This window comes from Nilaparvata lugens, chromosome 10 (genome assembly GCF_014356525.2).
Source record: "Nilaparvata lugens isolate BPH chromosome 10, ASM1435652v1, whole genome shotgun sequence".
Classification (NCBI taxonomy): Eukaryota; Metazoa; Arthropoda; class Insecta; order Hemiptera; family Delphacidae; genus Nilaparvata; species Nilaparvata lugens.
Genome location: NC_052513.1, coordinates 41086667 through 41112956, shown reverse-complemented (window position 1 = coordinate 41112956; position 26290 = coordinate 41086667). Strand labels below are relative to the sequence as shown.

General features: G+C 35.2%; 1 protein-coding gene across 1 annotated transcript; it reads left to right on the top strand.

The window, feature by feature from the left end:
• The first annotated feature begins 948 nt into the window (after positions 1–948).
• On the top strand, positions 949–21204 carry LOC111050572 (target of rapamycin complex subunit lst8). The gene is made up of 6 exons (XM_039436871.1): positions 949–1150; positions 2983–3160; positions 7724–7911; positions 10071–10220; positions 17727–17922; positions 20507–21204. The coding sequence occupies exons 1-6, from the start codon at positions 1022–1024 to the stop codon at positions 20641–20643; spliced, it is 978 nt and encodes a 325-aa protein (XP_039292805.1). The 5' UTR covers positions 949–1021; the 3' UTR covers positions 20644–21204.
• Positions 21205–26290: the final 5086 nt, after the last annotated feature.

Sequence of the window (26290 nt, the reverse complement as noted above, 5' to 3'; positions counted from 1 at the left end):
TGAAACCCAGGTTATGAAACGATCTCTATATATACCTAAAATTAAATAAGGTAGACTTATCTAAAAATAACGCATTAAAAATTAGTCTATCTGTCACCTCTGTGGTGGATACGTAAATAAAAAAAATTATGTAGCTCAGTTTAAAAAATGAATCAGCCCTGATAATTTTAAACGGCCAACTCAACATGCAACAGTTCTAAATCAAATATTTGGTTTAATTTACAAAGTCATCTATTAGTGTATTGAGGGGTTGATAGCCTTCTCATACTGTGCATATATTTGTAAAGGCGACCCCTTATCACAGAATAGGTACAGAGTGGAAACTGTCAATCAAACGCCTATCTAACCAATGCTTATTACATGGCACAAATACTAGACACGTCACTTGACCTTAGGAAGTTCCAATCCTGGTCTTCTGATTGGCTCGCGGCAGTGAACAAAATCAATTGATCCGGATCAGTAAAGTGATCCGAACCTTCCATCAATACTATTACAATGCGGAACTTCCTAACAAGATGGCGTATTTTCGCGCCAGGGTACTATAGTGCGGTCCACGTTATAATGGCAGTGGATAAAGATAAAAGAATAGCGATGCCGATTCTCTGCATTAATTAATTATATTTCTACACTGTCAAAAACATACTTGGCATCGTTGTGGACCTGGAAAAGGATAGTACCACCGGCTTTGTCGAATGATAGACAAGGATAGCAGAACCAAAATTGATCAAATACTGTCATTATAACGTGGACCTTACTATAGCCAAGTTTCCATACTGTATGTATACTGTGCCCTTATTTAGTCCACATGTTGGCCCAGTCTGGTAACCCAACTTGAGCAAATTGAGGCCAGCGTTGGCAAACCTCCCATCCACACACTGGCGTTGGTCGTTATTGGAGCAACATGTGGATGCCGTATTACACATTAACTCGATCTTTTTTAATTTTCAGATGAGACGTGAGGCGTGTATAATTATTGATAACTGAAATTTAACTGCTTTGAAGAGAACCATTCAATTCCATCATGGTGGAAGGGGTTGGAACAACAACCAATGATCAAGTCATTTTTGCTACTGGAGGATATGATTACACGATAAAACTATGGCAAGCCCATTCTGGAATCTGTCAGAGGACAATGCAGCATGCCGACTCTGTATCCTTTTTTGCAAAATTTTATCTTTAAACTCATGTAATACACTTTCTGTGTAGTTGAGAACTTGATATTGTGGTAATTATTCATATTAAATAAAAATACTAAGAAATTGTCAAAAACCACAGATTTATTGATACTTAGAAAGACCGGTTGCGGTTGTAACACCATTGTGTTACATTATCTTAGATAAACTAAAACTAAATACAAGAGCAGCAGAATTTATACTAGTAGGCGAGTACTGCTATTGGTCAAGGGCATGAACGCCTGCCATTGGCCCAGCTAGACAGTCTCCTCCCACTCAACGGTGTGACAAAATGGCGGCTTAAGCAACAGACTCGGCTTTGATAACAAAATTTACTTTTAGTACATAATAAGAACCAAGAAAACAAGTAAAAGATAATAAAATAAATATGTAAATAGTAAAACTATTGACTAATGTATGCTTACAATGTTATGATAAAACTAAATTCGTAGTTATTTGCAGCATTTAGTTAGGATTTTCGTTCAATAATAATTATATATTAATTAACATTTGAATAAATGCATTCTCTATTTAATTCCATCTGTAACTAGTTGGCCGCTATGGCTTCGTATAAAAAAATGAGCGCTGCTATCCAGAGATTGTCAGTTTGGTGTAAGGGCACGCATTCCAGACTAGCAATTGGGAGGTACCGGGTTCGATTCCCGGGCTGGCAACTAATTTTTGGATAGTAGTTCTCATCGAATTTCCATCTAGCTGTTAGCCCTGTTGTCAATGTCTGCAGTAGCAGAGGTCTTCGGGGTGATTTGCAGCATTTATTTAGGATTTTCGTTCAATAATAATTATATATTAAATAATTAATAAATTATTAATAATAATATTATTAATAATAATAATATTATTTAATAATAATTAATAATTAAATATATTAAATATATATATTAAATAATTAGCATTTGAATAAATGCTTTCTCTATTAATTCCATCTGTAAATTCGTAGTGTTGTATTGGTGAAATGAATCTGGTCATTTAAACTATACTGGGAATTTTCCTTAATTGCTCTTGTTAAAGAAATAAGAAGGCTTTAGAAATAACAAGAGTAATTAAGGACAATTCTCAATATAGTTTAAATGACCAAATTCATCATCATCATCATAATCCATCTCACTCATTACCCATGCACAAGCCTAAGAGCTTATGTGGCCTTCACCCTCATTATTATATTATTATAATTGATATTTCAAATTCCTTTCCTGTTCATTTATCCAAGCAAAAAAAGCGGATTATCAAACATTGAACAAAAATGAAAAATAGTTTTCTCTATGATAGAATGGAAAACTCACTGACAACATTCGTCACCATTTGGAACTACATATATTATAATATATTCATGTTTGGATAAATAAATATTATCTAGAGATCAATCATTATCTTGGTGTTTTTCTCAATTGATATTGAATATTTTGTTAATTACATTTTCTACATTGTTAAACACCAATCTGGCAACGTTGGAGAGATAGCAAAGGATGGAGCTATCTGCTTTGTTGAATGATACACACGGATAGCAACATCAATGTATCAAATAATGTTATTCAATATAACATTGTTATTATTAACATTAATATAGATATACAGTTTATATCTAGGCATTTGAGACGCATGAGCTATATATTTGTTGTGTATCTGCCACACGCTAAATAATAATAATCCAATATAACGTGGACCTAACAACTATATTTCATGTAGCTGTTGGTCATCAAAATTAATTACTATGATCTAATTCCCTTCAAACTCTTTATTCGCCACAATCCAACTCTGACGTCAATAAGTTCCTTAGCCAAATTCTTTTCAGCAAGTGAACGCTCTCGAAATAATGCCAGATAAGCAGTTATTGGCAGCAGCCGGACACCAACACATTCGCATGTATGATCTCAACTCCAACAATCCCACCGCCATTATCAACTATGAAAGCATATTGAAGAACATCACCTCTGTTGGGTTCCAGGAGGACGGCAAGTGGATGTTCACAGGTGGGAAGAGCAACAATATATTTACCTAGTAAACAATTAGAAACGATCAAAAGTACCCTTTAATTTATTGAAATACTACTAGTTGCGACTCTTCAAGAGCCATTTTCAAGTGTAAGTTCACACTTTAGGGGTATTCACAATGGTTGAGTTCAAAGCCACTGATCAATTCCATCGGTTTTTTTTACGTTCAGTTAAAAACCTGATCACAGATTAGTGATCAAAGATGAACCACAGATTGGAAAAGTCGGCTAGTATCTTGACGCCATAATCCGCCATCTTGAAAGAAAGTGTAGCATTGTAATACAGCTGTAGTTTTAATTTCCAAACAAGATGATGCAGTCATGTGTCGTGGTCTTGGTGCACTCAAATCTTGGTTAGATTGATACCTTCCATTTTGTGTGTATTCTGTGGCTGAACGGTTGCTCATGAGTCGTGACTGACAGATGTTTCCCTTGTTGATCATATTTTGTAAACAGAACTAGAACTTAACCTATTTCATTGTAATCAATTAAAATGGAAAACCATCAGGTGATTGGAGTAGTTTTAAATGCTTTGTAAAATATTATAAATGTTATTGAATTTATGTAATCATGCATTTCTCTGCTCCCAAATACATTATAATGGAGTCCATAATTTGTAAACAACCTCATATTCAGCCATGTATGTTTACGTTCAGCTACTCTATTTACGTTCTTTTCCATCGGTGGAAAAGTACGATTAACTGATCAGTGAACGAACCGGATATGATGTATTTTTTTCTTATCAGTTAGACCAAAGATCTTGAAGAGGTATAAACGCACAATACCTATGCCTTCCCAATGCTAGCTCTTACTTGAAATTAAAGGTTCCATTGAGGTATTTTAGCACTAGATATTATATAATATATTTTTTTTGTAATATATAGATCACAAAAATCTTCAAGATCTTTAGTATGTAATAATCTCCCAGGCTGTCCCTTAATGGCCGATTTCAATTCCAAATAATCTAGCGCTGCATGTGAGTCTATGCATCGTTCAACGACAAAACAGTACATCGTTCAGAGCCACGTTCACTTACCGATCTCATCGTTCACTCACCGATTAGTGGCTTTGAACTCAACCATTGTTGTTTTAGCCAGCTAAAGTGCTACCGTATTTGATAACTCTGGATTGTGAACGCCCCATCTAAAACCATCTGCTATAAGCTAACTGCAGTAGCGATCCAAGCGGATAATTTGTGTAACTTGAAGTTAGTTTGAAACTTAGACCAGTTATAGAATAGACACGCTGGGAAGTCTAGCCTCTGAAGCCAACATCTACTGCCATATCGCCCTATCGTGACGTCATCATCGCATAGAAAACTTTTAGATTGTATCTATTTCAGATGAAAGTAAATTATTGTTCATAGGAATGGTAAACTCCCGCTGCGCTCCCACTGAATTAGACGCAATCTGCTATGGAAAACCACGTAAACAAACTCTACAGAAAAGTTTTCTATCCGACGCTGACGTCACGATGGAGCGATATGGCAGTAGATGTTGGCTTCATCGACTTTCAGTATGAATATACAATATACTATTCTATAACTTGTCTAAGGTTTGAAAAAGTAAGATTATAAACATATGGCTGCCGTTTTAACAGAGTTAGCGGACTCAAACCTGCGCTATCTGCTATCTCGTCTGTTAATTTTTTTCTAACGTACCACTATAGCATTGAGTTAACACAGACTTAGCAAATAGCTGGAGTTAGCGAATAGCTCGACTTAGCCAGCTAACTCCAACATTGTGAATACCCCTTTTATATATTATGTGAGTTTACACTTGAAAATGGCTCTTGAAGAGTTTGGACCAGTAGAGTTGCAATTAAATGAAGGTTACTTTTGATAATTTTTCATTGTGGTTTAATAAGCTGTAGACCTAAAAAAGCCCTAACAATTTATTAAAGGCAAACTCACACATTAACAGACGAACGTATGCGGACAGATGGAAGAAAAATTCCTCCCCGAATGCTCGAACTCACACAGATATCCGTCTGTTTCCGTATATCTGCTTGTTTGATTTTTATCCGTCTGCATACGTCTGCCTGTTGCTGAATCACACAGACATCCGTCTGTCTCCGTATATCTGCTCAAGTTTGATTTTTATTCGTCTGCATACGTCTGCCTGTTGCTGAATGCGTTCGCCGTAAGACGCGTACAGACTTATGCGCCACGAACACGCGCATTCCACTTTTAAACAGCTGATGGTGTGCCTATTATATCTGTATCTTACTGTTTCTGTTCAAATAGATATAATAAGCATGGCATCAGTTGATGAGAAGTGAAACTATAGTGAAGTCCACGTTATAATGACAGTGAATAAAGATAGAATAATAGCGATGCCGATTCTCTGCATAATTTAATTATATTTCTACACTGTCAAAAACATACTTGGCATTGTTGTGGACCTAGAAAAGGATAGTACCACCGGCTCTGCCGAATGATAGACAAGGATAGCAAAACCAAAGTTGATCAAATACTGTCATTATAACGTGGACCTCACTATAGCATGTTAATCCGCCTAAGGTGGGCCGTCCATTGGAACCGATTTCGTCCGAACTAGCATCAACCGAAAACTACCGAATTCGTCCGAACTAGCATCGGCCGAAAACTATCAAACTCGTCCGAACGATCCCCCAACAAAGAAAACTATAGATGCTTGTCCATTGCAACAGGTTCATACGTCCTTGCACGGCCGTCTCCGGCTGATCAAGTTTTCGATCCGAATTGAATGGGATTTTCCGGCTCTTTCCGGACCTTAGACCAGTTATAGAATAGACACGCTGGGAAGTCTAGCCTCTGAAGCCAACATCTTCTGCCATATCGCCAAATCGTGACGTCATCATCGGATAGAAAACTTTCAGATTGTGTCTATTTCAGAAGGATGTAAATTATTATTCATTAAAATGGTAAACTCCCGCTACGCTCCCGCTGAAATAGACACAATCTGCTATGGAAAGCAATGTAAACAAACTCTACAGAAAAGTTTTCCATCTGATGCTGACGTCACGATTTGGAGATATGGCAGTAGATGTTGGCTTCATCGACTTTCAGTATGAATATACAATGGGCCGTGTCTAAGATCCGGACGAAGTCGAGCTAAGACAACATCATCCTAACCTCAAAATTGTTTCTCAGTCTTGTCTGTTTTTGTTTTTTTGAACTTGTTCTGTTTTATAAATTTCTAACTATGGACAATGAAAAGTTGATAAGTCTGGTTCAATAGCATGTCCAATGTGGGATATGCGAGACAAAAGATATATCATCGTCGTGATGTTCAAAGGAATCTGTGGACAAAGATTGCTTAACAAATAGGATCGGAAGGTAAGACTATTGTAATGAATAACTAATTTAGTGGATATTTGTTTATTCAATTTTCAAAATCTTAATATAATCATTGTTTATGAAAAATTTTGGTGGCTATGATAGTAGTTAATTCAATAATTGGCATCTAAACTGAAGTAAACTGTTCCAATGGACGACCATATTCGGCCGAATTGACGGCCGGCAGATTCGGCCGAACGGTTTGGTTGAATACGGTTCCAGTGGACGGTTACCCTATAGCTGGCCACTAACAACAGGACATGACATGTGTGCACACACAAGTTCATCATGTTTGTTTTGTAATCAGCGAGAGGCTTTGAACAAAAACATTTTACACAAAACTTGAATTCAAGGAAACTTGAATCATTTAAACGCCCCTTAATATCTCTGCTTTGATCAATAAAATAATTATCATGTAACTCAGTGGTTCTCAAAGTGTGGGGCGCGACCCCCAAGGGGGAGCGGTGAATGTTCAGGGGGGGGGCGCAAGGTTTGGTAGAATTTAAATAATTTACTTCTAAAATAATTACTATAAGCAATCTTTCTACTTTTAAAATTCTACTTGAAAATATTTTAATGAGAACTTGAATGGTTTGGCATGGATTCAAAACCCATTCAAATTCTCAATCAATGAGTGCTCCCTCAACATTTAGAAAAAGAAAACCTCATTGATCTCCAAGGTGACTATGCGCTTAAAATGAAGTTTGAAGAATATTCTCTCACATCCTTCTGGATTGGTGTGCACAAGGAACACCCATTTTTGAGTGAAAAGGCATTGAAAATATTGACTTCATTTGCGACAACTTATTCGTGTGAAACTGGATTTTCTTCTCTAGCTGCCATGAAAAGTAAATTTACATCAAGACTGGATGTGACCCAGGAAATTAGAGTAGCGTAATCAGAGCTGACACCTCTTTTCAACAAACTCTGTGCGAAAAAAACAAGCTCATCCTTCACACTGAAGCTTTTTTTATTGTTAATTGCTATGAGAAACAAAAGTAACAACCATAAATTTATAATTGTTTGTATAGAATTTGTTGTTATACGCTTATACATGTAGGGGGCCCCGGCTTACAGCTGAATTATGCAGGAGGGCGCGAAGTGAAAAGATTGAGAACCACTGATGTAACTGTATTAAAGCTTCGATATATCGGAAATTTCGATATTTTGTTTCCGATATATCGATATTTTCTACTATCGATATGTTTTGATGACTGGTTGCAGGCGGCGAGGACTGCAGCGCTCGCATCTGGGACCTGCGCTCTCGTAATCTGCAATGTCAGCGTCTGTTCCAGGTGAGCGCGCCTGTCAACTGCGTCTGTCTGCACCCCAACCAGGCGGAGGTCATTGTCGGCGACCAGAGTGGAATCATACACGTGTGGGACCTCAAGACTGATCACAACGAACAGCTGGTCTGTACTAACTAATCACATCTAAAGATTGAAAATCTTTAATCCTCATCTTTCGTTCTAATAGGAAAATAATGAATGATTAATCGACAGAGCAAAGTGAAGTCCAAGACTCAAGTCGACGGTTTGGCATTTCTCCTAATGTTTGAATGTTTATATGTTGCGCATTTACGGCGAAACGCGCTAATACATTTTCATGGAATTTGACAGGTATGCTTCTTTTTAAATTGCGCGTCGACGTATATACAAGGTTTTTGGAAATTTTGCATTTCAAGGATAATATTAAAAGGAAAAAGGAGCCTCCTTCATACGCCAATATCGGAGTAGAAATCAGACTATAGAATTATTCATCATAAATCAGCTGTTTAATGGACTACTAGTAGTTCTGTGAACAGTAGACCTCACGCAGTATTCTCATCCACAAGTACCTGAAACTATAGACCTTATGGAAATACAGCAATAGACTGGCTTCTCCACACATCTGTGTAATCACTTGTTAGCTGATTTATGATGAATAATTCTATAGTCTGATTTTTACTCTAATATTGGCGTATGAAGGAGGCTCCTTTTTCCTTTTATATTATCCTTGAAATGCAAAATTTCCAAAAACCTTGTATGTACGTCGACGCGCAATTTAAAAAGGAACATACCTGTCAAATTTCATGAAAATCTATTACCGCGTTTCGCCGTAAATGCGCAACATATAAACATTTAAACATTAAGAGAAATGCGAAACCGTCGACTTGAATCTTAGACCTCACTTCGCTCGGTCAATAATACTACCCGTTCAAAAACATCGAACATCTTGAAAATGTATCTTTCCATCAACGTTGTAGACAGTTGCAGCCAGACCTGATAACAGCGCTCACACTCACATTCCGGGACGACACGTCACGGTACGATAGGACAGAAAGCTCTATGTTTGTTTAGGATTTTTTCTAGATATTTTAAATTGATAAATTATTTACTAGTAGTTCTGTGAACAGTAGACCTCGCGCTGAGTAAGTTACATTGACCTGTTGTTATGTTTTCTCAAAAATTAATAAATAATTTATCAATTTAAAATGTCTAGAAACAAATCTTAAATGAACATAGAGCTTTCTGTCCTATCGTACCGTGACGTGTCGTCCCGGAATGTGAGTGTGAGCGCTGTTATCAGGTCTGGCTGCAACTGTCTACAACGTTGATGGAAAGATACATTTTCAAGATGTTCGATATTTTTTAACGGGTAGTATTATAGTCCACTAGACAGCTGATTTATTTATATATCTAGTTATTTATTTATTAGATAGAGCGAACAATACAATAGTCGGAAAAGAAAAAACAGGCTATTGCCCAAAATTTCCTGATTTTATCACAAATCGTCCAAATATTATGTAGGTTATGTTCACTTCAATTTATGATGAATAATTCTAAAGTCTGATTTTTACGGTAATATTGGCGTTCAAAGGAGACTTCTTTTCCTTTTGTATTATCCTTAAAATGCAAAGTTTCAAAAACCCGTATGTATATGTCGACGCGAAATCCAAAAAGGAACATGCCTGTCAAATTTCGTGAAAATTTATTGCTGCGTTTCGCTGTAAATTCGGAACATAAAAACATAAATATAAACAAAAAAACATAAAGAGAAATGCAAAACCGTTGACTTGAATCTTAAGCTGCGTACACATATTCGCGCTTCCTACCCGCACCGAGCACGCTCCTCCCTCGTACCGCCCTCGTACAACCATCGAATAATTCCGCCTAAATCCGCCTACGCACCCATCATGAACGTTACGGAAGATGTTAGATCTTCTCGCGTTCCCCGGTCGAACCACTGTTGCTCGCCGGTCGATCATCAATCGCTCTGCTGGAGTGACGTTCGGTTGCGGAGCAGAGCGAAAGTCTGTACGCACCTTAAGACCTCACTTCGCTCGGTCATTGATTTGAATTTTGAAGGTTGATGTTATACTCTAAATAAATCACAATAAATTAAAAACTCGAGAAATATTGCACTTATTTGAAAAATTTGAATACAAAATCAAAAACCTACTCACTATTTGTGGAATTTATATTGTTTTTGTAGTAGAATTAAAATCCATTATCAATTATAATTTCTCTCGAAGTTTACATTGTTTTTTTATACTGTACCAGTTTTATTAGAGGCAACTTTTGTCCTGCAGATTCCAGAAGCTGAAGCGTCAATCCAGTCGATATCTATAGACCCGGATGGCACACATATGGCTGCCGTTAACAACAAGGGTCACTGCTACATATGGTCGCTAACAGGGGGCGTGGCCGAGGAACCAACCAAGCTCAACCCCAAACACAAGGTCATTTCATTCATTTATTCGTGGAACAATTACAAATCATAAAAAATATGATTAGGAAGGAACAACAGGCTTGGCCCAAAACTATTCCATTCCCAAATTTTGATAATTATTATCAAAAGCCATCGATATGGTTATGTAGCATATTGTTATATGGCTTCATATAAGCCATGTAAGCAATATATGGACGGCGGGAGAAGCCTCCACCAAATATGTAAGCCAGATATGCCTACACCCAATATGTAAGGGGAAGGGGAAAAGAACTATGAATACAAGAAATGAACAGAATAACTAGAACTTTAATGAGTCTTTAACATATTTACATTTGAACAAAACAAGATTAATTTGATTATAAAACAATATTTTATATGAATTAATGGGGAAACACTCGCTTGCTGCTAATGAGGATTCAATGTTTGTGGTTATGAAAAATTTAAGAACAATGATTCAGTAGTCACCTACCTTTTCGAAATAGCTTCCCACTTTGGCATCCACTGGTATTTCGCGGCGTTAATTATTAATTAAAAAATCAAAATAACTGATCTAATGAAATGGGTTCAGATCCCGTCCTATTCAATAATACAATTCTCTCTAAACTGCCCGAACTGCGACAGGAAAACTGTATTATAAAACAAGAGCAAAATCTATCCCCTTCACCAGAACAGCCGGACTTTACTTACAGTCCTAACGAACGAGCTCACACACTGACTCAATTCTCTCACAACAAAAGTAAAATTTTGGGTATTAGATATAAACTCAGTCAATGCCAAACATGAAAGCCATTTCAAGTACATATTTTTATCAGTCGCACAAGTGGCACGTTTGTTATTAAAAACAAAAGAGAAGCTACATTAATTTTGACAACAAATGAAATAAACAATCCTTTTGTCGATGACAAAGATTGTTCAAAGACAAAAACACTGTTCATTAAACTTTTCCAATTCAAAACTCTAAAATCCTGATCAATATGAGATAAATAGACATTATGATTCATTTATATGTCCCATATGACCAGGTGACAGCCATAACAATATCTATTTTTGGTCATATATATCAAAATTTGGGAATGGAGTAGTTTTGTGCCAAGCCTGTTGCTCCTGTTATTAATTATTAATAACATGACCAAAAAATAGGTGATGTTTCTACTGTTAAACTGTATTAGAGAAGAGCTAGAGAAATGATAAACAAGGTCATAGAGAAAAGATAGCATGAGAAGATATTCCATGGATTTTAGAATTCATTCAAAGTTTGGAGGGTTTGTATCAAATTTTGGTGTTGTGTATCAAGTTGAGATGATACTGTATCATATTGTGTTGATACTGTACCATGTGTGGTGATACTGTATCATTTTGAGAGATAGAGAAAAGATAGCATAAGAAGATATGCCATGGTTTGTAGAATTTATTCAAAGGTTGCAAGTTTTGTATCAAATTGAGGTGATACTGTATTATATTATGTTGATACTGTACCATGTGTAGTGATACCGTATCATTTCGTAGTGATAGAGAAAATATAAATAGGGTCATAGAGAAAAGATAGCATGAGAACATATAACATGGTTGTAGAATTCACTCAAAGTTTGAAAGGTTTGGTATCGAATTTTGGTGTTGTGTATCAAGTTGAGATGATACTGTATCATATTGTGTTGATACTGTACCATGTATGGTGATACTGTATCATTTTGAGAGATAGAGTAAAGATAAATGGAGGTCATAGAGAAAAGATAGCATGAAAAGATATCCCATGGTTTGTAGAATTCACTCAAAGCTTGGAAGGTTTGGTATCAAATTTCGGTGTTGTGTATCAAGTTGAGGTGATACTGTATTATATACTGTACCATGTGTTGTGATACTGTATCATTTTGTAGTGATACTGTATAATTTTGTAGTGATACTGTATCATTTATGATGATACCAAAGAGAAAAGATAGAATAAGAAGATATCCCATGGTTTGTAGAATTCACTCAAAGTTTGGAAGGTTTGTATCAAATTTTGGAGTTGTGTATCAAGTTGAGATGATACTGTATCATATTGTGCTGATACTGTACCATGTTTGATGATACTGTATCATTTTCAGAGATAGAGAAAAGATAGCATAAGAAGATATGCCATGGTTTGTAGAATTTATTCAAAGGTTGCAAGTTTTGTATCAAATTGAGGTGATACTGTATTATATTATGTTGATACTGTACCATGTGTAGTGATACCGTATCATTTCGTAGTGATAGAGAAAATATAAATAGGGTCATAGAGAAAAGATAGCATGAGAACATATAACATGGTTTGTAGAATTCACTCAAAGTTTGAAAGGTTTGGTATCGAATTTTGGTGTTGTGTATCAAGTTGAGATGATACTGTATCATATTGTGTTGATACTGTACCATGTCTGGTGATACTGTATCATTTTGAGAGATAGAGTAAAGATAAATGGAGGTCATAGAGAAAAGATAGCATGAAAAGATATCCCATGGTTTGTAGAATTCACTCAAAGCTTGGAAGGTTTGGTATCAAATTTCGGTGTTGTGTATCAAGTTGAGGTGATACTGTATTATATACTGTACCATGTGTTGTGATACTGTATCATTTTGTAGTGATACTGTATAATTTTGTAGTGATACTGTATCATTTATGATGATCCAAAGAGAAAAGATAGAATGAGAAGATATCCCATGGTTTGAAGAATTCACTCAAAGTTTGGAAGGTTTGGTATCAAATTTCGGTGTTATGTATCAAGTTGAGATGATACTGTATCATATTGTGCTGATACTGTACCATGTTTGGTGATACTGTATCATTTATGATGATACAAAAGAGAAAATATAGCACAAGAAGATATCCCATGGTATAGGGCGTTTATTGTCCAAATTTCATTGCCAATTCAAGCTGATAGTCCTAGTAGTGAAGCTATGTGACATAGAATAATGAGTTACCCAGTCAGAATAATGAGTTACCCAAAATGAGTTCTAAACTCTTCAGCTATGTAGACAGTATCTCCAGTAACTCTCTCTTTAGCTGATCTCTGACTTCATAGTTAATAATTACAAAATTATAATGAGTTACCCACAATGAGTTCTAAATTCTTCAGCTATGTACACACGTATCTCCAGTAACTCTCTCTTTAGCTGATCTCTGAATCCTTGCCTCTGAGTTCCCTGAGTAGTGTAGGTAGAATATTATACAAAAATTTTAACACCTTGCTCATACAGAGTGGTGTGATGAACGTCGACCCTCAGGTTCTGACGTTACTTGGCATCGTAATTGTGAATTGAAACACCAGTATTAAATTCATATCCTTTTTTTTATAAAACAGATGGCTTCAAGAATGTAAAGGCTGGGTAATGCAGAGTTTTAGGGTTAAATAAACGAGACGGGGCCGCCGAAAACAAGATTCACGATTCAAGATTCGTTTTATTAACCATCAGGCCACAATTATAGCATTAGGCAAGTCATAATAATAATTATATACATTTTAAAAGTAGGCTACACACAACGGAACAGAAAATCATACCTGATAAAGCAAGTTTCAAAGTTTTTTTTAATACTTTACAAGTGTTGAATGTGGCCTCCGGCTGCTGCACGGCAAACATCTACGCGGTAGCCAAACTCGTCCCACACACGAGAAAGCGTATCTGGTGTTATTGAGTGCACGGCAGCAGTGATACGGTTCCGTAAACCGTGCAGCAGCCGGAGACCATATTGACCACTTGTAAGGTATTAAAAAAACTTTGAAAATTTCTCTTTCCATTGGTATATAGAGATTGTTAATTTTGCATTTTTACTTTAATAAATACCCAGTTTTGAATATGGGCCCATAATTTGGAATAACTCTGTACAATTACAAGTACTGGATCACTGATAACTGATTGATCACTGACTTGATAACTGATTCAATAATTGTAGAAAATACAAGTACAGATATGAGGTGTAAAGTAGTAGATAAGTTGGTGCTATCAGATACAAAAAATTATTTATTAAAAACACACAAAACAAGACAAAACAAAATTACAAAGAACCACGAAACAAATAAAACACAATAAAATGTTACAAATATAAAAATCTGGTGTGGTACACTCACACAACTTTCCTTGCTCATTGAACTATTTAAAATTTTTCATCTATTTTCGTTTAAAAACCTTTCCCCTTATTTTGATCAAATATTTCTCTTGTAAAAAAACATCCACGGAACAAGTGCCCTTTTTATAACCCTACCTTAAAATTTCCAATATAGTTCGCTAAATAAACCTAAGCCTCAATATCAAACGAGAATAATTTAGGAGAAAAACATAATGAAGATTGACGGCAACATATTTGCAACTACGATCAGACTACTGTATATGTGTATATACAATTGTTTTCAGAGTACTTTTTCCTTTATGTAAATATTGTGAAATTCGATGTTTTTTTTAAATTCGTCAAAACAGCTGTTCTACAGATGAAATATCTTGACTATGACTGTGTTCTTTTTACTTTCCTTGCCCTACTACCATAGGTAAGGAAAGTATTGCTTTCCAAAAAAAATTAAGGTACCCCAATTTCAAGTTTTCTATACGTTTCAAGGTCCCCTGAGTCCAAAAACATGATTTTTGGGTGTTGGTCTGTGTGTGTGTGTGTGTGTATGTGTGTATGTGTGTATGTCTGTGAACACGATAACTCCATTCCTAATCAACCGATTGACTTGAAATTTTAAACTTAAGGTCCTTATACCATGAGGACCCGACAATAAGAAATTCAATAAAATTCAATTCAAGATGGCGGATAATTACTAAAAAACCATGTTTTTCACGGTTTTCTCGAAAACGGCTCTAACGATTTTCTTTAAATTTATACCATGGATAGCTATTTATGAGCCCTATCAACTGACATGAGTCTCATTTCTGGGAAAATTGCAGGAGCTGCGTAATATTCTCGAGAAAAATGGCGGATAATTACTAAAAAACCATGTTTTTCACGGTTTTCTCGAAAACGGCTCTAACGATTTTCTTCAAATTTATACCATGGATAGCTATTTATAAGCCCTTTCAACTGACATGAGTCTCATTTCTGGGAAAATTGCAGGAGCTCCGTAATATTTTTGAGAAAAATGGCGGATAATCACTAAAAAAACATGTTTTTCACGGTTTTCTCGAAAACGGCTGTAACGATTTTCTTCAAATTTATCAAATGGATAGCTTTCTATCAGCTCTATCAACTGGCATGATTCTCCTCTCTGGGAAACTAATGGGGGGTCCACCCCATCCTTGAGAAATGGACTTAGTAACCTCCTTCTCGTGCATGAGGTAGGTAGGTAGCGCAGTTCATAAAAATAACACATAGTCGAGATATTTCATCTGTAGAACAGCTGTTTTGACAACTTTAAAAAAATTACGACTAAAAAATTATCGTATTTCACAATTTACTCTAAGGATAAAGTACTCTGAAAACAATAATTATATTATACACATATACAGGTGTAAAGTAGTATAGGAAAATTATGTTTGACGCATCATCACGTCTGAACTACTGGACTGATTAACTTGAAATTTTGCTTATAGATTCTTGCTTAACCGGGATGGTTACAAACCGATTTTAAATTCTTCAATATTTGATTACATCAAGTTTTCAGTTCAGAACATTTCTCTTAAAAGGGTAATTAGAAGATAGGTAAGATTAGGGATCCTTTTCGAATGATAAAAACAGGTTTCCGTCACACCCAAATTTTTTCCGCCATTTTGGAACCACCACTTTGAATTCAACTTTTTTTTTAATTGAAAGGTGGTCATATGATAGGATTTCCAGAGAAAGGTATGGTGAAAACCGCACATTGATATCTCAAACCTTTCAAAATTTATTCTCATTCATTCCTTTATTATAGTATAGAAGATGATAGATAAATGGATGATATATCCATCTATCTATCATCTTCTATACTATAATAGAGGAAAGAACTGGCTTAAAGACGTATACACGTGTAGAGGATAGGGAAATTATGTTTGACGCATCATCACGTCTGAACTACTGGACTGATTTACTTGAAATGCAGCTTATAAATTCTTAATCAACCGAGGATTCTTATAGGCCTATTTTCAATTCTTCTGGATTTCATTACGTCAAGTTTTAAAATAGACCCTTGCGAAGCACGGGTTACCTGCTAGTAGTTCATAATTACAAAATTATAATAATAATGAGTTACCCAAAATGAGTTCTAAATTCTTCAGCTATGTAGACACGTATCTCCAGTAAGTATCTCTTGAGAGAGCTGAAGAAGAGATCAGCTGAGAGAAGCTGATCTCTGAATCCTTGCCTCTGAGTTCCCTGAGTAGTGTAGGTAGAATATTATACAAAAATTTTAACACCTTGCTCATACAGAGTGGTGTGATGAACGTCGACCCTCAGGTTCTGACGTTACTTGGCATCGTAATTGTGAATTGAAACACCAGTATTAAATTCATATCCTTTTTTTTATAAAACAGATGGCTTCAAGAATGTAAAGCCTGGTCCACACGCAACGATATATTGCACCAATCTGATCGGTACCGACCATATCGTTACAATAATTGAAGAGTATGGACTGAAGATTGATGCGATTGAGCAAGATTGATCGCGATATATCGTGGTTGAACGGTTAATTAAAAACTAGATCAACCTGGCAACGATTGCAACAATATGGCAAGATTAGAGCGACAGGTTGTAGCGTATAGACAGTGCTTCGATCAATGATCAAACTAAATTGTTTCGATCATCTGTTCAATAAAATCTTTTTGGAACTTACCCTTATGTATTTTCTCATCACTTTGTATAATATAGCCTCACAGGTTTCTCAAATAACACTCATACTTCGTTTTGAAATTATGGTTGTGAATTCCATACATTTTAAACTGCGTCCTGTAGTAAGATTTCTGAAGTTAGCGGTGAGTCGTTAATGGGGAGAAATTGATTTTCGCATAACTGTATCCTGTTTCTTTATCAGGGGAGAAACCAAGTTTAACAATTCCACGTATGAGTCTTCTGTCATTCTCAAATAGTTGCGCCAGGCATTTGGTTCATCCCTCAACTCTCTCAGTAGTCTCACATGCAAAAACTTGCCTCTCTTGAGAAGCCAAGAACGACACCACTTACTTCTTTGTTTGCATTGTCTCTTTCTCCCTTCTTTCGCCAAACAAATTACATAAAGGGACCACAACAGTATCTCCTCCATGTTGATCACAACTGAAAGAAAGGAAAGAGGAAAAACCAATAAATTGCGAAGGAAGTTGGGCCAAAAAATCGTTGTATGTGGATGGAACGTTGATGTACAATTCATTGCAACGATTATTGGTGCAATCAGATTGCTGCGATCATATCGTTACGTGTGGACCAGGCTTAAAGGCCTGAATTTAAAAGAATGTTGTATTATTCAACTGGACTACTTGTCTCATAGTCTAATTATTACTTTTAATTATTATTATATTATGATCTTAAATCTTGCTGAGCTGTATGAGTTTGTTATTTCATCGCTGGCAATTGGAATAACTTAAGCTTTGACTGTTTTAGATCGAGGCACACCGGCGCTACGCACTTCGCTGCAAGTTCAGCCCTGACTCGCGACTGCTGGCCACTACGTCGGCCGATGGCTCGGCGAGAGTGTGGCGCACGAAGGACTTCAGCCTCAAGCAAGTGTTCAAGCTGGACGGCCAGCGATGGGTGTGGGATGTCGCTTTCAGTGCTGACTCCCAGTATATCTTCACTGGTATGTCTCAGACAATTATCTATCCATCAGACACTGCTCTATGTTCAGAACTTAGACCAGTTATAGAATAGACACGCCCCATTGTATATTCATACTGAAAGTCGATGAAGCCAACATCTACTGCCATATCGCCCCATCGTGACGTCAGTATTATATAATATACTATTATAAGTTATAATTTTAGTTCTTTAATTGACCGAGCGAAGTGAGGTCTAAGATTCAAGTCGACGGTTTGGCATTTCTCTTAATGTTTAAATGTTTGAATGTTCATATGTTGCGCATTTACAGCGAAATACAGTAATAGATTTTCATGAAATTTGACAGGTATGTCCCTTTTTTAATTGCGCGTCGACGTTTATACAAGGTTTTTGGGAATTTTGCATTTCAAGGATAGTATAAAAGGAAAAAGGAGCCTCCTCCATACACCAATATTAGAGTAAAAATCAGACTATAGAATTATTCATCATAAATCAGCTGAGATTTATGAGAATAGAAAATTGATTTATGAGATCAGGATGAGAATACTGCGTGAGGTCTACTGTTCACAGAACTACTAGTAATTTACTTCCATCTGAAATAGACACAATCTGCTATGGTAAACAATGTAAACAAACACTACAGAAACGTTTTCTATAAAAAAGCTGACGTCACGGTGGGGCGATATGGCAGTAGATGTTGGCCTCATCGACATTCAGTATGGGGCGAGTCTATTCTATAACTGGTCTAAGGTTCAGAACATCACTGTTCAGATAATCGATAGCTTGAACCCTGCACACACACATCGATCTTTGTTCGTACGATATTTTTTCGTCCTTATAAATTCTATTATAGTGAGGTTCACGTTATAATGGCAGTGGAGAAAGATATGAGAAAAACGTTGCCAAACCTCTGTTTTGTCAATGCCTTCTATAAACGGTAGCTGATACTGTGGGGTCCCATATGACCGAATCCCAAAAGGTCGAAAAGTATACTTTCCCATATGGTCGAATCCCATCTAGCCGATAAGATTTGTTCATTTGCGACAAACTACAAAACTTTACTACCGAATAGGAATCGACCATTTGGGAATCGGTCAGTTGGGGAAATCAAATCTCCGACCTTTTGCGACAGTTGAGATTTTCGGCTAAATGGGAAAGTACAAGTTTCAATTCTATCATTTGGGATTCTTAAATTTTCGATCTTTTGCGACGAAAAAGATGATTTTCTCAACTGACCGATTCCCAAATGGTCGATTCCTATTTGGTAGAAAATTCCTATTTTGGTAGAATCGGTCATTTGGCATGCCACCGCTGATGCAGGCTTATTGATGTCATATTAACTGTTCATTCTCCTTTAAAATAATCAATTATAATTTATTTAGAAATGAATTATATTTTCAATAATTTCATAATCAATTCACATGATTAATATGAAATATTTTATTATTAGTTCTACATTGTTAAAAGACGATCTGGCAACAGAGCAAAGCGAGAAAGAGTTAGCGCTATCAGCGTTGTTGAATGATAGACAAGGATAGCAATACCATTGCCAATCAAACACTGCCATTATAACGTGGACCTCACTATAGATTAAACAGATGATGTTTGTCCAATTCCGTTTAATCTAATAGAATTCATAAGGACGGCAAAATATCGTACGAACAAAAATCGATCTGTATGTGCGGGGGGACTTTAGTACACAGATGTGGTAACTGCTGGAAATATTATAATTTCTCAGATCATTTATCATAGAAAAAATGTAGCATAAGAAGATATCCCATGGTTTGTAGAATTCATTGAACGTTTGGAAGTTTTGTATCAAATTTTGGTGTTTTGTATCAAGTTGAGATGATACTGTATCACATTGTGTTGATACGGTACCATGCGTGGTGATACTGTATTATTTTGTATTGATACTGTATCATTTATGATGATACGAAAGAGAAAAGATAGCATAAGAAGATATATATAATCATATATAAGAAATAAATTAATTTTTGAATTGAATTGAAATTGAATATTCCATGGCTTGTAGAATTCATTCAAAGTTTGGAAGGTTAGTATCAAATTTTGTTGTTGAGATGATACTGTACCATGTGTGGTGATACTGTATCATTCATGGTGATACCATAGAGAAAAGATAGCATAGAAGATATCCCATGGTTTGTAGAATTCATTCAGGATTTGGAAGTTTTGTATCAATTTAGGCTTTGAGTATCAAGTTGAGATGATACTGTATCATATTGTTTTGATACTGTACCATGTGTGCTGATACGGTATCATTATTGTAGTGATACTGTATCATTTATGATGATACCATAGAGGTAAGACTTCCACAAAAAATCTCCCATCAATTGAACGAACAGTACATTGCTTATACATTGTAATTGCAACGGCTTATAACCTTCCTCGGTTAACCAAGAATCTATAATGCAAAATTTCAAGTTAATCAGTCCAGTAGTTCAGACGTGATGATGCGTCATTCGTGTATCTCCTATCTCGTACATGTATAAGCCATTTCTTTATTATATTATATAGATTTTACAATTAATATCCTTCCAATTGAGAAAGATAATTTGAAATGTATTAATTTATGTTCTTTACAGCATCATCCGACAACTTCGCGAGACTTTGGAATGTAGAAAAAGGGACTGTTGAACGAGAATACAATGGACATCAGAGGGCAGTTACAGCCCTTGCTTTGTGTGATGAAGTGGTTACTACTGAGGCGGTAGTCCCGTAAACAGCAACACTTCAACAAATAATTTAATTAATTAATAAATAGGCATTTGAATGCTTGTTTGTACGTGAAAAACTTGTCAAGAGCCAAACTTTCTCTATAGTTTGTATAAAATAAGTTGAGACTTGGCCCTCCATCCAGAAAAACTACTACAACGTTGCCAAACTGTGTAAAATTGCATCTTTTGATAGTGGAGCTAGAAAAGTTTCAGGGTTGAAGGATTAAAAGAAAATTTAATTTTTTTGATAAAATTGTGAGGATATGTTTTTTATTTGAATATCATTTCTCTCAGAATATAATAACATCGAGTCACCTGGCTGGCTCAGGTCTGGTTTCTATTTGACATATAAAGTTTATTTTCTCTCTCAGAATTTATTATGGGATGTTGTAATTAGTAGGAATTCCATATCAAAATAACGAGGAAAATGTGTCCTTTCTATTGATGTTTGAATCATGTTTATCCAACCTATAGTTATTATTTTCATAGTTAATAATTATTTTCGTCAATGTTCAGACATTTTGAGGAAAATGTGTCCTTCCTATTGATGTCTGAATCATGTTTATCCAACCTATAGTTATTATTTTCATAGTTAATCATTATTTTCGTCAATGTTCAGACATTTTGAGCGGAAAACATGACATTTTTGACAGGCTAGAAAAAACGTTTTTGTTTCAAAAGATGAGTGTTTTTTTAAGCAACAAAAATTCTCAGACATAGGCCTAATTGAAATTATTTTCCAAATTGTCAAAAGTAGTCGGAAGATCGTATTTTTGTATCTTAAGGTGCGTACAGATATACGCGCCGCGAACATGAGCAATTCACTTTTAATCAGCTGATGCCAAGCTTTTTATATCTGTATCTTACCGTTTCTGTAAAAATACAGATATAATCAGCTGATTAAAAGTGAATTGCTCATGTTCGCGGCGCGTATATCTGTACACACCTTAAAGTTAGGAGAGCTGCTGCATGGTAAAATTGCAATTTCACACAATTTGGCATGACTGCATTTTTTCGGATGGAAGGCCTAGTCTCAATTTATTTCAACTTATTCATACAGACTATAATAGATGAATATATAGGCTTCAGTATGCTGGTTTTTATGTGAAAAACTGGCCAACAACTAAACTTATCCTGGTAAACCTCTTGCAAATGACTTTTCTACTGTTACTTTATTTTTGTCAATAAACGATTTATTACTAATGGTTATTTTACTGTTTGTGTCAACACATTAATTTTCATAAGCTGGCTGGCAGAGCTCTAAATCATATTATATTAAGGGAGCAATTTCTGTATTTTTATATCTGGCTATTTATGTTTTACGGATCTCGAAAACGGCTCTAACGATTTTTACGAAATTTGGAACATAGTAGGTTTATGATATAAAGATTCGATTGCACTAGGTCTCATTCTTTGGAAAACTCGCTGAACGACATTAGAAGGATAATAAATTCATCCTTGGCTGAAACAGTTGTGGATAGTAAAAAAGTGAGTGAGCGAGTGAGTATGTGAAAAATCAAAATATCGCATCCCCGAAATTCATAAGATGACGTATAGCCAGCTGTGAAATGTAACACGATCATTTTAGAGAATTGTGTTCTGTTTATCAATAAATAAAAATACGAGCGAAGCTCGGTGCCCCGATAGATAACGAGCGATAAGATAAGATACGGTTCCACTCACCAGCAGATTATTAAATTACTGATTCCTAAATTTTATTCTATGGTAAATGGCAAGTTTACAAACGTCTTTGTATTATTATACTAGAAGGTAACCCGTGCTCCGCAAGGATCTTATTAAATACTTGAACTGAAAACTTACCTACTGAAATCTTTAAGAAAATAGGCCTATCGTCGGTAAATTTACCATCCTCGGTAAATCAAGTATCTCAGATTTGGTTGAAATTTGCTCCCATAGATAAAGCTTGACCTGAGAAATGTCGGAGTCAAATTTGGCACCCCCAGCTACTATACAGAGTGAGTTATGAAGCTGCAAACATAAAATTTTCAAATGGTCATATCTTCTGAACGGTGAGGAATTTTGCAAATCTGATTCCAGATTCGTGTTTCTCGCATCAAAGACCATAAGATCACGAAGTTTGAGCAATTTTCATTTTTCACAAAACATTGATAAAAACCATGGACTAACCATCGTGAAACAAAAAGTATCTCAGATTTGGCTGAAATTTGCACCATAGATAAAGCTTGACCTGAGAAATGTTGGAGTCAAATTTGGCACCCCCAGCTACTATACAGGGTGAGTTAGGAAGCTGCAAACATAAAATTTTCAAATGGTCATATCTTCTGAACGGTGAGGAATTTTGCAAATCTGATTCCAGATTAGTGTTTCTCGCATCAAAGACCATAAGATCACAGAGTTTGAACGATTTTTATTTTTCACAAAACATTGATAAAAACCATGGACTAACCATCGTGAAACAAAAAGTATCTCAGATTTGGCTGAAATTTGCACCATAGATAAAGCTTGACCTGAGAAATGTCGCGAGTCAAATTTGGCACCCCCAGCTACTATACAGGGTGAGTTAGGAAGCTGCAAACATAAAATTTTCAAATGGTCATATCTCCTGAACGGTAAGGAATTTTGCAAATCTGATTCCAGATTCGTGTTCCTCGCATCAAAGACCATAAGATCACAGAGTTTGAACGATTTTTATTTTTCACAAAAAGTTGATAAAAACCATCGTGAAACACACTGAAACGAAAAGTATCTCATATTTGACTGAAATTTGCACCATAGATGAAGCTCGACGTCAGAAATGACGGAGCCAAATTTGGCACCCCCAGCTATACAGGTTGAGAACGTTCAGGAGATATATCTGAGCTACTTTTCATTAACTGTTTCAAAACGAACGATGGTTAGTCCAAGGTTTTAACAATTTTTTTGTGAAACACACAACAAATCACAGATTTGGCTTAAATTTGTTTATATCTCCTTGAATGGTGAGGAATTAACAAAATATGATTCCAAATTCGTGTTTCTCACATCAAAGACCATAAGATCACAAAGTTTGAGCGATTTTCATTTTTCACAAAAAATTGATTGGAACTTGGAAGCATGGACTAGTTAGTTATGCGGCTTCAAACATGAAATTTGCAAATTTTCAAACGGCCATATCTAATGAACGGTAAGGAATTTCGTCAATGTGATGACATTATATTGTTTCCCTCGTCAAATATTAATTATATCATTGCTGAGAGTTTTAGCGATTTTTGGATTCATGAAAAATGTTGCTTTTTTCTGCTGTGCTGTTCTAATTCTCATCCAATACAAATGAGCTCAGTAGTCACAAAAATCCTGAGAAATTTGAATTTCCTGCTCAAATCAGTCAGTACCTCTTGCATGTGTTTCTGTTGCCCTGGTAGTATTCAAGTTGGTTTTAATTATGTACCAGGGATTCAGAACACTTGAAGAGGTAGCAGGGTTTTTTCAACTCCTTCCAATGCAAGCATAGGCAACCCGCAACACTGATCTAGTTTGTGTACCTCTTGCATGTTTCTGATGCCCTGGTAGAAATCTGGTTGTTTCTAATATCCTCTTCAGTCCCAAGCCATCCTCAGTGTTTAAAAATTGTTTGAATGAACTTTTCTGGGTTCCTATAGGTCATTTAAGACCTCTCATGGCATTTTTTAATTTTTAGAGTTTTTTGGGGGGGTGCAACAATTTATGCACATGTGTGTACATTGGGTCTCAATAACTACTTCCATTGAAAATGACAAAAATTACAATCCAAGGATATTTCTGACAAAAATAATAATTAAAAGTGAGTAATTCAACAATTTAATGTTTTTCAAATGCAATCTTAATTATTCCAAACAATAAAATACTTAATTCTTATTGACAAAAGTAGAATCTGAAGACATTTCTGTCAAAAATACACATTAAAAGTGAGAAATTATGCTATTCAATGTTCTCCAAATGCAATGTTAATTATTTCATACATTAGAAGAATAATACAATCAATTGAATGTCAATTTAAATTGACAAAATTAGAATCTGATAACAATTTCTGACAAAAATAATTATAAGTAAGAAACTATGCTATTCTATGTTCTCCAAATACTAATAAATGCAAACTTGATTATTTTCTACAATTAAAAAATTCAAATAGAAATTCTGATGATAATTTCTGACAAAAATGATTATAACTTAATTGAGAAACTATGCTATTCTATGTACTCCAAATACTAATAAATGCAAACTTAATTATTTTCTACAATTAAAAAATTCAAATAGAAAAATGTACAATTAGTGTACAATACAATTCAATGAAGAAAAGTGTTTTTAAAGTGAAATGCATGTTAGGAAAAACCCAATCCATCAGAAAAGATAATAATACTACATCAATGAAAATCTTTAAATAAATTCAAAACTAAAGTTAGAATAGAACATCTTAAGCAGTACAAAATTAGAAAAAGTATTAGGCAATAAAATCAATCTGATTGATTAGATTGATTAGATCAAACATCGAAAAACACTGAAAAACATTGAAAAGCATTGAAAAATATCGAAAAACATTGAAAAACAATGAAGAACATCGAAAAACACTGAAAAACATTGGAAAAACATAGAAAAACACTGAAAACATTAAAAAACAATGAAAAAGCATTGAAAAACATCGAAAAAAACATTGGAAAACATCGAGAAACATCGGAAATACATCAAAAAACATTGGAAAACACTGTAAAAAACATCGAAAAGCATCGAGTCACATCGAAAAACACTGAAAAACATTGAAAAAACATTAAAAAACATTAAAAAACATTGAAAAACATTGAAAAACATCGAAAAACATCGAGAAAACATCGAGAAAACATCAAAAAACATTGAAAAACACTGAAAAAACATTAAAAAACATTGGAAAACACTGAAAAAACATCAAAAAACATTGAAAAACACTGAAAAAACAATGAAAAACGTCTAAAAACGCTGAAAAACATCGAAAAACACTGGAAAACATTGGAAAATACATAATGCAGTGAATATTGTACTATCTGATTGAGACCTAATGTGCACATGTGTTGACAAATTCATTTTGCCTAGTCTTGTTATTGAGTCCCAATGTACACATGTGATGATAAAATATTTTCACCAAGCTTAACAAATTAAATAGTCAGAGTAGAGACATAAAACCAATAAGAAATGTTTATCTGATGTATCAACCAAATAAACCACTGAAAAAAATGGCATTGAAACTATCAGGTGATTAATAATAAAGATAATACTAGCCTCAGTACAGACGTAAACACAAATCATGTGCAGTCCGTGGCAGCCATCTTTATTCTGCTGGTTGGCATGAGCATAGACGTACGAAAACTAGAGAGGCTATGGAAGAGACGTTATAGAAGGCAACTGAACATAGACAGACGCGAAATTCAAACTGTGTCACTCTAGAAAAATCACAGATAATTTATCCACAGATGTGCATTTGGGCTAATGAGCTACTATTTGAGCGGGAAATTCAAATTTCCTATGATTAGCGGGAAATTCAAATTTATCATGATTCATACTATTTGAGCGGGAAATTCAAATTTTACATGATTTATACCATTTGAGCGGGAAATTCAAATTTCTCATGATTAGCGGGAAATTCAAATTTCTCATGATTTATGTGACTACTGAGCTCATTTGTAT

Bases quoted from the DNA above. Each gene is read 5' to 3' on its own strand.
- LOC111050572 (XM_039436871.1), top strand. From the start codon at position 1,022: ATGGTGGAAGGGGTTGGAACAACAACCAATGATCAAGTCATTTTTGCT. The intron at 3,161-7,723 runs GTGGGAAGAGCA...GACTGGTTGCAG, and splicing joins CGGCAAGTGGATGTTCACAG to GCGGCGAGGACTGCAGCGCT. The intron at 17,923-20,506 runs GTATGTCTCAGA...TGTTCTTTACAG, and splicing joins CTCCCAGTATATCTTCACTG to CATCATCCGACAACTTCGCG.